Source organism: Phyllobates terribilis, unplaced genomic scaffold (genome assembly GCF_046119375.1).
Source record: "Phyllobates terribilis strain yellow unplaced genomic scaffold, ASM4611937v1 Scaffold_13__5_contigs__length_258822181, whole genome shotgun sequence".
Taxonomy (NCBI): domain Eukaryota; kingdom Metazoa; phylum Chordata; class Amphibia; order Anura; family Dendrobatidae; genus Phyllobates; species Phyllobates terribilis.
In genome coordinates this window covers 161,943,896-161,957,692 of record NW_027362773.1, presented here as the reverse complement: position 1 = coordinate 161,957,692, position 13,797 = coordinate 161,943,896, and the positions used below count along the sequence as shown (strand labels likewise).

Here is a 13,797-nt window from a genome sequence, read left to right as displayed (position 1 = left end):
TCTCTACCTCTCAGACCAATAGCTGCCCGGCACCAAATCATCATTTCACTTTTTGGGGGCATGGCAATAGGGAAAGGGTCACACATTCTTACGCTACCAATCTCACCACCGGAGAGTTCTAGCTGTTGCCGTCGCATCAGTGCCCGGATCTCTTTCTGGAGCACTTGCTGCTGGCCGGAGCTGGCGTTCTTGGCAACCTGCTGTAAAAGGAAAATCACCTCTGCAAGACAATTTTCAATTACATTAGTTCCTAGAGTTATCTTTGGGTGACTCTCGTGTTTGTCAATGTCTACAATGATCAGTCCCTGTGCTGCCAGTTCGACTCTACCGATTTTAATGGTCACCTCTTTAAATCCAATCTGTGGCACGGGCTGACCATTGCTGGCGATGATACTCAAGTCGTCGTCAGGGTAGCGGGTGATATCCGAGTCATTCCAGTACTGCTTGAAGAGCACGTACGGGATGGTGGTGACCTGTGACCCGGTGTCCAGTAGGGCACTCATAGGAATGCCATCCAGTACCACGGGTAAGACTGGACGTCCTCCCACATATTTGTCGCGCCAGTTCGATGGGCCTGGTGATCTTTTTCCTGGGGGTTGGCCCTCTACCCCAGGTTGTGCCAGTTTAAAGGACAGTACCTTGCCATATGTCCGGGTTGATTGCAGCGGCGGCAGATGGGTCGTCCGTCCTCGTATCGGTCGCTGGGTCTTCCTCTGGCCGGTGGGGTCCTCCTTGGTCGACGCCACGGGATGTCCTCCGGTCCGGATGCCAGCTGGATCTTCCCTGGAGTGGAAACCTGTAAAGACTGCACAGTTCGGGTTAGCGCAGCAACGCTTTTAGCTAGCTCTTGGACCTGATGGTGCAGGTCTGGAGCCGGGTCATTGTTCAAAGCCTGCGCATCAGCTCCCACAGGCCCTGCCGACAAGGGCGCCGCCTCCTGGTGGTAAGTGGTAGTGGGGCGTCTGGGGGTCACAACGCCACCTGGTGCCGGTTCTCGAAGCACCCGGATGGCTCTGTCCTTGAACTGTGCAAATCCCAGATGAGGGTCCTGTAAGGCCATTGCCCGCAACTGGGTTCGGTGGGCATTGCAATATAAACCCTCTATAAATTGTTCAGTCAACAGCCTGTCCTCGTCTCCCACGCCGTCAGGGTCGGTCTGCTTAATGGCTCTCAGGGCCTCTTGTAGGTTCAGGGCATAGTCCCTTATACTCTCATGTGCCCGCTGTTTGCACCCGTAGAATCTAAGCTTGATCTCGGCTGAGGTGCGGGTATCAAAGGTGTCCCTCAGCCGGGTTAGTATCCCTGCGACAGTCCTCCCCCCAGGTGGCCAGGACTTTACCTCCCTTTGGGCTGCTCCGGTTAATTGGGCCACCAGGATGCTCACTTTTTGCTCCTCTGTGAGGGGGTACACCTGGAAGAGGCTATCCAGCTTTTCTCTAAAGTCATGCAGGGTATGTGACTCCCCTGAGTACTGGGGTAACCAGGCTGCCCCCGGGATATAGGGCATGGTGAAAGGCATGACCGCAACAGCGGTGGCGCTGGCGGGGATTGAAGCGGTGAAGCTCTCCTCCGTATCCGACATCCTTCTCCCCCCTAGTGGACCGTGGCCTACCTTCCGATGATCCTCTTCCGTAGGCCGCGGCTCCGCAGTGGATCGTCAGGGTTGAGGACCTTCCGTCGCGCTCCTGTGACGTCGGCGTCTGCTGGGCTCCTTCCAGGACCTTACGCAACGTCCGGACGTGAGGCGGGGCTTCAGTTCTCGCGCGCTTTCGGAGTCCACGCCCCTCTTCTTCCCGCACGGCGTCCTCAAGATGGCGTCCAATGGCGGGAAAACTCCACGTATGGCGGGAAGAAGGCCGAAGATGGCGCCGGATGGCGGGAAAACTCCACCGATGGCGGGAAGGAAGCGGAAGATGGCGCCGGATGGCGGGAATCTTCACCACAGGTAAGTTTGAACAGTCTTTTTCAGGCACGCAGTACCCGGTGGTTGCGGGCACGAAATCCTGCCGACTACGCCAAAAGTTGACGCGCCCCTGGGCCTGTGTCGCGCTGCGTTGCGCACGCGGGAGCTTACCCGGAGCCGGATCTCTTGAGGGTTGTAGTCTCGTGGCGGTGATCCGGTCTGTGCCCAGGGAGTCAGACTAAGTGGCGCTGTATCAGCGGTAGATGATGGACGACTACGCCACCCGTTGAATGCAGCTATGGAGCTGCCGCTGCAGGGCAGACCGCTGAGGCCGGTGGAAGGATGGTGCAGCGTGGATGGTATAACCCCCAACGGGAGGGGTATGGCCTCAGGGCAGCCGACGTGGATGATGGGGGTAGCAGGAACCACTCAGAGACGATGCGGTGTAGTTCAGGGTCTTTACTGGTGACAAAGATAGACCCTCCCGGAGTACTGGCTAGCGGTTGGGGCCTGGTCAGTCCTTGAGCAGATGGGATCTCCCCTGGCCAGGCGGAGTTGTAGGCCTCCCAAACTAACGATACTCTTCTGGCTACCTTGCTAGAGGCGGGTATAAGTAGCTCACGTCCCTGAGTGTACCGTGTGGTGCTCACCCGTATGGCCGGTGACTCGGGGCCTTCTAGTAGCTTCCGCTCCACGACGGCGGTGCTGGTCCCACGCGTGTGACCGTGCCTTCGGGTTTCTGCTGCTGGATAGGAGTTAGTCCCCACAGCCTCGGACTCCGGGTCCGGAGATAACTTCTCAGTCAGGGCGAGCTCTGCAGCTGCCAGCCCCTGACTCCTTGTAACACTGCTCCCACAGAGCTCCTGATGTTCTGTTCCTATATTTGCTTCTCTTCTCTGTCTCTACTTCTTCTCTACTCACTAACCCTGCCTCAGCCCTAGGTTTATATAGGGGAAGTTCTTCCCCTCCCAGGACTGGGCAGGAGGTGTGGCATGCACAGGATCCCTGACCAAGAGACCTCCCACCTGCTCTCAGACATAACATTGCTGTTACTGTGGAAACCAGATCCCTGGGGTGCCACATATATATTTTTATATTCAGGGTGTACTGTGTATATATTTGTTTGTATAGTAAATTAATTTGGCCATTTATATATATATAAAAAAATAATAATAGGGGTGCCACAAGGTAATTTTTTTTTTTTTTCACCAAAGGGTCCTTTAGGGCCAAAAAGGTTGGGAAACATTAGTTTACCGTAAGGTGCGCCTACCACTGCCAGACACTTTTTAATAACTTTGCAGAACGTTGTGCTTGGGCTGCAGTCTCTGGGTGCAGACTCACAGGTTGCAGACCCCTGAGGCCTCCAGGATGGTATCCGCAGCTCCAGGGGCGAACATACCAATGGTGCGACCTGTGCAGCCCCCCAGGGGCCCAAGAGGTAAGGGGGCCGCTACCACCTCCAAAGATATTGGAATTGTGCATTACGATGAGCTAAGGGCCCATATATTGCTCTTGCACAGGGGCCCCCTCGTGTCTAGGTCCACCACTGCGCAGCTCATTATCTATGGAATTGAGGTTTATTCTCCTCCAGGGTCGCTCTACGTATTAATGTCTTACACCGGTCTGTCTTCAGTTTGCAGTGATCCAGATCGACACAGCCCGAGAACTGGAGGACCCCGACTTCTTGACTGAGAGCTACCTTAACCTGGCCCGCAGCAATGAGAAATTGTGTGAGTTCCAGAAGACCATTTCCTACTGCAAGACCTGTTTGAACATGCAGGGAACATCTGTCAGCTTGCAGCTGAATGGACAGGTGTCACTAAGCCTGGGGAATGCCTATCTCGGCCTCAGCGTGTTCCAGAAAGCCCTGGAATGCTTTGAGAAAGCTTTAAGATATGCCCATAACAATGACGACAAGATGCTGGAGTGCCGGGTCTGCTGCAGCCTTGGAGGTCTTTACACGCAGCTCAAGGTTAGAAACCTAAGACGTATGGATGTTCAATGCTATCATGTCTACCTTCCGCTTAATTAAAGGGAACTGACACCAAGGTCCTGTGTTAGCCGTGGGCTCCACAACCTAATATTGGGGGTGGGATGGTCATATTCAGCTCTGTATAAAACCACTTCATCTCAAAGTGATCATCCCGTGGCTTCCAGCATCAAGATCACCACAATTGGCAGGTCTTAGGTAAAGTCTTAAGGAAAGTTCCCGGGAATGTATCGCGGCCGTCTTTACCCGATCAGCGGAAATACGCTTTAATATGAAGAGTTTTGGTTTTTTTTAGCTTTTTCTTTTTTTTTTTTCTGGAGAGTTTTTGAAAATCACCTGGTAGGGAGAAAAAAAAAAAAAAGTGCATGTTACTACTGTGAAGGAGATCCTGACTTAAACCTCTCCAAACTAGGAACTGTCCAATCAGAAAGAACACTTCTGAAAAAAAAAAAAGCTTCCAAAACTCTTCAAAACCGCTTCAGGAAAATAAAAACTCTCGAAGTGTTTCCTAAAGTGGTTTCACACTTCTGAAAAAAAAAAGCTTCCAAAACTCTTCAAAATCGCTTCAGGAAAATAAAAACTCTCGAAGTGTTTCCTAAAGTGGTTTCACACTTCTGAAAAAAAAAAAAAAAAAGCTTCCAAAACTCTTCAAAATCGCTTCAGGGAAATAAAAACTCTCGAAGTGTTTCCTAAAGCAGTTTCACACTTCTGAAAAAAAAAAAAAAAAACTTCCAAAACTCTTCAAAACCGCTTCAGGAAAATAAAAGCTCTCCCCAAAAAGAAAAAAAAAAAGTGTTTCCTATAGCGGTTTAAGCTTCAAAAAAATAATTTTTAGTTACTCAAAATCATGGTCTAAAGAGAGTGTTCTCACTGAATTTTTTGATTTGCTTAGTTTTTGAGGAGTTGGAAAAAAAAAAACAAGAGCTTTCATTGGTAGTTAGAGAGTTTCTGCTCCAAAAACTCAGCAAAAATAACTCAGTGTGAACATACCTTTAGGCAATGTGCAGACAGAGCTTTTTTGATAGGGTCAGAAACCACAGTAATGTCTTCTGAGATGGGAGAATATCTGTCGGTCGGCCTATAAATCACCAAAGCTTCTTGCTCCGAGATATTGGGGTGCAGAGTTCTGAACCAGCTCCAGGGGAAAAGGGGCATTTAGATTTTTGCTCCCCTTGCTTAGTGTAAGCCCTCTGTAGTCGTGTCAGAAATGTATTTTTCACATTACCTTTCTACTTTTTCATAACTTGAGATTTTTTTTTTTTTGCAATTTAATGCTGTAATTAAATTTGCACGAAAAGTTGTGGTGTTCTCTTCCCGGTTGTTATCACAGCATTTCTCCCGCTCCCTCTTCCGCGTCTTGCAGGACTTCGAGAAGGCCCTTTTCTTTCCATGTAAAGCAGCTGAACTGGTCAACGACTACGGGAAAGGCTGGAGTCTGAAATACCGAGCCATGAGCCAATACCACATGGCTGCTGCGTACCGAAAACTTGGCCGCTTAACAGATGCAATGGAGTGTTGTGAGGTACGGGACGGACGGAGGACGTATACATGGTGCTTGTAATACCGGGGGTAATGTCTGCGCTATAGGAATGTACACAATTTCTGGTCATTATATGACCTGTATCTGGCATTTTTTCACCATTTGTCTCTCTCTGCTGTCTCTATCTCTAGTTTTCAGTTGTCTCTGAGCTAGTGGGGAGACAAGTTGCCATGATGTCTTCCATACACAGCACACACAGACATGAGAGATTCCTGCTCGTCTTTCTCTATGTATCACACATGTACAGTGGCAGCATGAAGGGCATTATATAATAGCACTGAGCTGTGTAGCTGTGAATCCACGACTGGCGTGAGATAAACACTTACTAGAAAGCAGCAGAATCATTGAGGAGATTATATAGCTGTACTGAGCACTGTAGATGTTTGCCCAGCACAGGGGTGATATAAAACACTTACTAGAAAGCAGCAGTATGGAGGACATTGTACAGCAGGGTTGAGCAGTGTAGCTGTGAATCCACTTTGGTGAGATAAAACACTTACTAGAAAGCAGTGTAGCTTTGCACCAGCTTGTGGCTCTAGATGTGAGAGTGCTGCTCTGGATGAATGTCTCTGTAAATATAGCAGGTATTTATTTCATAGATAGATCCCAGGATCCCCCTTGGTCTTGTGTGGTTCTTGTTTTTTTGGGAGGTAACAGGCTTGTAATAGGATTTCTTGGATCATAGGAGTCTATGAAAATAGCGATGCAACACGGTGACCGACCGCTTCAAGCGCTTTGTCTTCTGTGCTTCGCGGACATTCACAGGAGCCACGGAGACATTGAGGTGAGTGTTCCACTTTCACTGCCTGAAGCTAGGCATTCCTTGGCTATGCGGGTATTCCTTGGCTGTGTGGGCAATCCTTGGCTATGCGGGTATTCCTTGGCTATGCGGGTATTCCTTGGCTGTGCGGGCATTCCTTAGCTATGCGGGCATTCCTTGGCTATGCGGGCATTCTTTGGCTGTGCGGCATTCCTTGGCTATGCGGGTATTCCTTGGCTGTGCGGGCATTTCTTGGCTGTGCGGCATTCCTTGGCTATGCGGGCATTCCTTGGCTGTGCAGGCATTTCTTGGCTATGCGGGCATTTCTTGGCTGTGAAGGCATTTCTTGGCTGTGCGGGCATTCCTTGGCTGGGTGGCATTCCTTGGCTGTGAAGGCATTCCTTGGCTGTGCGGCATTCCTTGGCTGTGCGGGCATTCCTTGGCTGTGCGGGCATTCCTTGGCTGTGCGGCATTCCTTGGCTATGCAGGCATTTCTTGGCTATGCATGCATTCATTGGCTATGCGGGAATTCCTTGGCTGTGCGGCATTTCTTGGCTATGTGGGCATTCCTTGGCTGTGTGGGCATTTCTTGGCTGTGTGGGCATTCCTTGGCTGTGTGGCATTCCTTGGCTGTGTGCGCATTCCTTGGCTGTGTGGCATTCCTTGGCTGTGTGGGCATATATTGGCTGTGTGGCATTCCTTGGCTGTGTGGCATTCCTTGGCTGTGCGGGCATTCCTTGGCTGTGTGGGCATTTATTGGCTATGCGTGCATTCCTTGGCTGTGTGGCATTCCTTGGCTGTGTGGGCATATATTGGCTGTGTGGCATTCCTTGGCTGTGTGGCATTCCTTGGCTGTGCGGGCATTCCTTGGCTGTGTGGGCATTTATTGGCTATGCGTGCATTCCTTGGCTGTGCGGGCATTCCTTGGCTATGTGGGCATTCCTTGGCTGTGCGGGCATTCCTTGGCTGTGTGGCATTCCTTCATTCCTTAGCTATGTGGCATTCCTTGGCTGTGTGGCATTCCTTGGCTGTGCGGGCATTTCTTGGCTTTGCGGGCATTTATTGGGTTTGTGGACATTTATTGGCTATGCGGGCATTCCTTGGCTATGCGGGCATTCCTTGGCTGTGCGGCATTCCTTGGCTGTGCGGGTATTCCTTGGCTGTGCGGCATTCCTTGGCTATGCGGGCATTCCTTGGCTGTGCAGGCATTTCTTGGCTATGCGGGCATTTCTTGGCTGTGAAGGCATTTCTTGGCTGCGCGGGCATTCCTTGGCTGGGTGGCATTCTTTGGCTGTGAAGGCATTCCTTGGCTGTGCGGCATTCCTTGGCTGTGCGGGCATTCCTTGGCTGTGCGGCATTCCTTGGCTATGCAGGCATTTCTCGGCTATGCAGGCATTCATTGGCTATGCGGGCATTCCTTGCTGTGTGGGCATTTCTTGGCTATGTGGGCATTCCCTGGCTGTGCGGGCATTTCTTGGCTGTGTGGGCATTCCTTGGCTGTGTGGCATTCCTTGGCTGTGTGGGCATATATTGGCTGTGTGGCATTCCTTGGTTGTGTGGCATTCCTTGGCTTTGCGGGCATTCCTTGGCTGTGTGGGCATTTATTGGCTATGCGTGCATTCCTTGGCTGTGCGGGCATTCCTTGGCTGTGTGGGCATTCCTTGGCTGTACGGGCATTCCTTGGCTTTGCGGGCATTTATTGGCTGTATGGCATTCCTTGGTTGTGTGGCATTCCTTGGCTGTGCGGGCATTCCTTGGCTGTGTGGGCATTCCTTGGCTGTGCGGCATTCCTTGGCTGTGTGGCATTCCTTGGCTGTGCGGGCATTTCTTGGCTTTGCGGGCATTTATTGGCTTTGTGGGCATTTCTTGGCTGTGCGTCATTCCTTGGCATTTCCTGTGCATCATGGCAAACTAGGACGTAGAGATCAGCGGGGATAAACATCCGGATAAGAGTGATGGGTGGTCGATGAGAAGGAGAACAACTTATTTTTCTTTCACTGTTCTCTAAAAGTTGCTAAAATAAAATCCAATAATCAACTCCCCAAATTCCCAGCAAGAAAAATAAATGTTTTTCATACAGTTTTGCAACAGACCTTCACCCTTCACAGGACAATTTCAGGAAAAAAGTCCCGTTGGAAGGAACACAAAACCTAGAAAGAAATATGGAAACAAAAAAATCTAATTGCAACGTTTGTTTGTCGAAAAATTTTTCTGTCAGTTTTGTGGAAATCCTGCAGAGAACACAGGGACAATCTTCTGCTCATCAGGTCCAAATTTGGTGAACGCTCCTCCCCCTGGGTCAAGAGGGCAGGACTCTCTGATCTTTAGTCCTGCTGTAGTCGCTGCAGAGGGGGGAGGCTCCTGCTGCAGCCATATATCTCACAGCCACTCACAGGACAGTGAGGAGCATACGGGGAGACGTGGCCGAACTTCTGGGACGCAGATACAATTCCTTAAATATTCAGCAATTTCTATTTGTGCTGGAGACTAAATAGGATAAGGGAGGACGTGCTGGAGACTAAATAGGATAAGCGAGGATGTGCTGGAGACTAAATAGGATAAGGGAGGACATGATGGAGACTAAATAGGATAAGGGAGGACGTGCTGGAGACTAAATAAGATAAGGGAGGATGTGCTGGAGGCTAAATAGGATAAGGGAGGACGTGCTGGAGACTAAATAGGATAAGGGAGGACGTGCTGGAGACTAAATAGGATAAGGGAGGACGTGATGGAGACTAAATAGGATAAGGGAGGACATGATGGAGACTAAATAGGATAATGGAGGACGTGCTGGAGGCAAAATAGGATAAGGGAGGACGTGCTGGAGACTAAATAAGATAAGGGAGGATGTGCTGGAGGCTGAATAGGATAAGGGAGGACGTGCTGGAGACTAAATAGGATAAGGGAGGACGTGCTGGAGACTAAATAGGATAAGGGAGGACATGCTGGAGACTAAATAGGATAAGGGAGGACATGATGGAGACTAAATAGGATAAGGGAGGACATGCTGGAGACTGAATAGGATAAGGGAGGACGTGCTGAAGACTAAATAGGATAAGGGAGGACGTGCTGAAGACTGAATAGGATAAGGGAGGACGTGCTGGAGACTAAATAGGATAAGGAAGGACGTGCTGAAGACTAAATAGGATAAGGGAGGACGTGCTGAAGACTAAATAGGATAAGGGAGGACATGATGGAGACTAAATAGGATAAGGGAGGACGTGCTGGAGACTAAATAGGATAAGGGAGGACATGATGGAGACTAAATAGGATAAGAGAGGACGTGCTGGAGACTAAATAGGATAAGGGAGGACGTGCTGAAGACTAAATAGGATAAGGGAAGACGTGCTGGAGACTAAATAGGATAAGGGAGGACGTGCTGGAGACTAAATAGGATAAGGGAGGACATGATGGAGACTAAATAGGATAAAGGAGGACATGATGGAGACTAAATAGGATAAGGGAGGACATGATGGAGACTAAATAGGATAAGGGAAGACATGATGGAGACTAAATAGGATAGGGAGGACATGATGGAGACTAAATAGGATAAGGGAGGACATGATGGAGACTAAATAGGATAAAGGAGGACGTGCTGGAGACTAAACAGGACAAGGGAGGACGTGCTGGAGACTAAACAGGACAAGGGAGGACGTGCTGGAGACTAAATAGGATAAGGGAGGACGTGCTGGACACTTTCTAATATCATGAGTTGCATTATGAACGGACTTATTGATCTTTTTGTTGTTTTTCTTTTGCCCTTAGAAAGCGATTCCTCGATACGACTCCTCCATGAGCATCATGACGGAGATCGGGAACCGGCTGGGTCAGACACAAGTGCTGATGGGAGTTGCAAAATGTTGGCTGCACCAAAAAGAAATGGACAAGGTGCTGTAATATAAGAGGAGCAGGAGAAAAGGGGGATAAAATGGGGAGAATCCTGGCTTATTGCTGCCTGGGATCTAAGGCCGAGCTGCTGCTGACAGATCTGTTATTGAGTGTCCCCATCTCTCCAGTGATGGAGCATGGCTGGGACCAGTTATCATGCTGGTGCCGACTCTCGAGGCCTCACCTGACCAAATAGTGGCCAAATAACACTGCCCCGTCCATAAACCACGAAACGTATCTGCCCTCCCAAAGTATTTGGGCACTAAGAGCGGGATCTGAGACACCAGCTTGGGGTTATCCTGCCAGCAGGGCCGATGGCGCCCCCACTCAGTAGTGATAGGTGATGACGAGCCTATTGCAATTATAGACCAAGAGGTCATCTGCCCGGACCAAAGACTTGCAGAGTGTCATGGAGGAACCTACAACATGTATCAGCCGACACCTCCCGCTGGGATATTTGCGTGGATGTATCTCGTGAAGTATTTTGCAATACTACGCTGCGCGGGGGGCAGGCTGGGGGGCCGGGTGGGATTCTTGTATATTCATGTCATCTGTGGGTACAGCGATTACACAATCTGAAATATTTGCTTCTCTGTTTAATTCGCAGGCGCTGGACGGACTCCAGAAAGCCCAGGAGATGGCGGAAGAAATCGGCAATAAGGTGAGTCTATGAGGATTAATGGAGAGCTTTCCCCCCATCACCCATCTATGAGGAACAGTGCCAGGAGGAACTGTAGAGGCTCCCAGAAGAGCCAACAGGAGGCGCTAGTAAGCTCTGCATGTACAGAAACTACATGGGGTCCGCAAATCACAGAAAAGAATGTAACTAAGACATTGATGAAAGAGCGACGCGTTTTTACCTCGACTCAGGGTCTTCATCAGACTCCAAATATTGAGTCCCGAGATGCAACAATGGATTGCTAAGCATGCTGAGAGTTGTAGTGTGTATCATCTGCATTGTGTTCCTTCGTGTTGTGGTACTGTTTTAGCCAAATAGTAAGAATCTCTACTGGGTACCGATGATTAGATGGTGTCATTATTGTGAAATGTGCATATGGTCATTGGAGATTGTGGCACAATGAATGTCTTAAGACTTAAGTTAAAGGGGATGTCTCATCTTGGACACTTATACCTATCCAGATGGTTAGCTCCGCATGTCTGATAGGTGTGGGACATCACCTATATTGAGAACTGACCCCAGACTTGTGACGCTGGGATTGGACAGGTGGCCACACAATCTCGGCTTTCTCCATTGACTTCAATGGGCATTCTAGAAATAGCCAAGCAAGCATGGGACCCACATCTATCCTGCAGACCAAGATGGGACAACCATTTAAGCTTCTGGCCCCAGCGCAAAATCTATGCCCAGACCCCCACCTGCCAGGTGTGACTGCTCCCTCCCCATGGCTGCACTGCTCTCACCGGTTACTTACGGCATTTCTTCTTTCCACAGCTCTCCCTCTTAAAGGTTCACTGTCTGAGTGAAATCATCCATCGTACCAGGCAGCAGCAGCGCGAGCTCCGAGCCCACGTGGTCCGATTCCACGAGTGTGTGGAGGAGATGGAGCTGTACTGTGGAATGTGCGGAGAGTCCATCGGAGAGAAGAACTGCCAGCTGCAGGCGCTGCCGTGTTCACACGTCTTCCACCTCCGGTATGGGAGCCATCATGGTAGATGTAGAGGGTTCATAAATGAAGACCCCCATATGGGGTAAGAAAGTGACAGTCTCTCTGAGGACAATCTTTGCTGCCAAGCTTACGGGGCTTTATTAGCAACTTTTTACGGCACAACTTTTTGAACCTTGATTTTTTTGAGGGAGGAGACATGGTGGCCAAAAGAAAGGTAATTCTGACCATTTTTTTAATGGAGTTTACAGTATGGGATAAATAATCCTATATGATATTAGCAAAAAAAATCACACCCCCCATTACAGAAGTAGATTTTTCCCACTCAGGGAGTAGCGGGAAATTAATTTCTTAGGTCTTAAGGCCTTTCCCCTTTGGCCAATTCTTCTCGTTCTCACCAGCTGGGTTGTAGGACAATTCAGAGTTGGAGCCCTCTCTCCTGGGGCCCCTCTATGGCTGGGAACTGAACCATATGATATTAGCAAAAAAAATCACACCCCCCATTACAGAAGTAGATTTTTCCCACTCAGGGAGTAGCGGGAAATTAATTCCTTAGGTCTTAAGGCCGTTCCCCTTTGGCCAACTCTTCTCTTTCTCACCAGCCGGGTTGTAGGACAATTCAGAGTTGGAGCCCTCTCTCCTGGGGCCCCTCTACGGATGGGAACTGAACCATATGATGTTAGCAAAAAAAAATCACACCCCCCATTACAGAACTAGATTTTTCTCACTCAGGGAGAAGCGGGAAATTAATTCCTTAGGTCTTAAGGCAGTTCCCCTTTGGCCAATTCTTCTCGTTCTCACCAGCCGGGTTGTAGGACAATTCCCTCTACGGCTGGGAACTGAACCATTTGATGTCATCCAGTCACATTTTCGGCCACATTGATTATAAATCCAGTAAAGCTTCAGGACTGAATTATTGACGTTCCTTCGTTTTTCTAATCCCAGGTGTCTCCAAACCAACGGGTCTCGCGGGTGTCCTAACTGTCGCCGATCGTCTGTGAAACCTGGATTTGTGTGAGGAAGAGAAAGCGAAGGAGAACGGATGGATCTGCTTAATATTCACCTGTATACCAGGACCAGCTGGCAAATAGAGCTGCGGTGTGGGCAGCATTGGTCACTAGACACGTGGTCGAGGGGTAGAGAATCCAGGTGGCACCATCATTGGCACCACCGAAGTGACTAGCAATGAAAAGAGGTCGGAAAACCCTTGCAATATGTGTATGCAGGACGGGTTCTCCATGATTTTTTAAGTCTATTTTATACTTTAAGGCATATTAATATCCTATGTACTGGATGGGAGGAGTTTGGGTGTTTTTGCAACCATGGCTTACCGATTCTGAGAAATTCATCTTATGTATTTGTGGTGGAATTTTTTTTTTGTATGACCAGTATGGCCCAGCATGGTGAGGCCCAGCATGACCCACATATCATACCATGGTGTGAGTCTAATGACCTGTGTGGCACCAACATGGTCATATGGCACATCAGCCTGAGGACGAGTGTGAGGTGTATGGCACATCAGCCTGAGGGCGAGTGTGAGGTGTATGGCACATCAGCCTGAGGGCGAGTGTGAGGTGTATGGCACATCAGCCTGAGGGCGAGTGTGAGGTGTGTGGCACATCAGCCTGAGGGCGAGTGTGAGGTGTATGGCACATCAGCCTGAGGGCGAGTGTGAGGTGTGTGGCACATCAGCCTGAGGGCGAGTGTGAGGTGTATGGCACATCAGCCTGAGGACGAGTGTGAGGTGTATGGCACATCAGCCTGAGGGCGAGTGTGAGGTGTGTGGCACATCAGCCTGAGGGCGAGTGTGAGGTGTATGGCACATCAGCCTGAGGGCAAGTGTGAGGTGTGTGGCACATCAGCCTGAGGGCGAGTGTGAGGTGTGTGGCACATCAGCCTGAGGGCGAGTGTGAGGTGTGTGGCACATCAGCCTGAGGGCGAGTGTGAGGTGTGTGGCACATCAGCCTGAGGACGAGTGTGAGGTGTGTGGCACATCAGCCTAAGGGCGAGTGTGAGGTGTGTGGCACATCAGCCTGAGGGCGAGTGTGAGGTGTATGGCACATCAGCCTGAGGGCAAGTGTGAGGTGTGTG

General features: G+C 49.8%; 1 protein-coding gene across 1 annotated transcript in view; it reads left to right on the top strand.

Moving 5' to 3' along the window:
• RAPSN (receptor associated protein of the synapse) overlaps positions 1-13,289 on the top strand; it is a 32,195-nt gene extending 18,906 nt beyond the window's left edge. The window contains exons 2-8 of the mRNA XM_073659559.1: positions 3,537-3,875; positions 5,257-5,415; positions 6,119-6,217; positions 9,959-10,081; positions 10,689-10,742; positions 11,535-11,734; positions 12,652-13,289. Of these exons, the coding sequence (XP_073515660.1) occupies positions 3,537-3,875; positions 5,257-5,415; positions 6,119-6,217; positions 9,959-10,081; positions 10,689-10,742; positions 11,535-11,734; positions 12,652-12,724 (1,047 nt within the window). The 3' untranslated portion in view covers positions 12,725-13,289. The remainder of the gene's footprint in view (positions 1-3,536; positions 3,876-5,256; positions 5,416-6,118; positions 6,218-9,958; positions 10,082-10,688; positions 10,743-11,534; positions 11,735-12,651) is intronic.
• Positions 13,290-13,797: the final 508 nt, after the last annotated feature.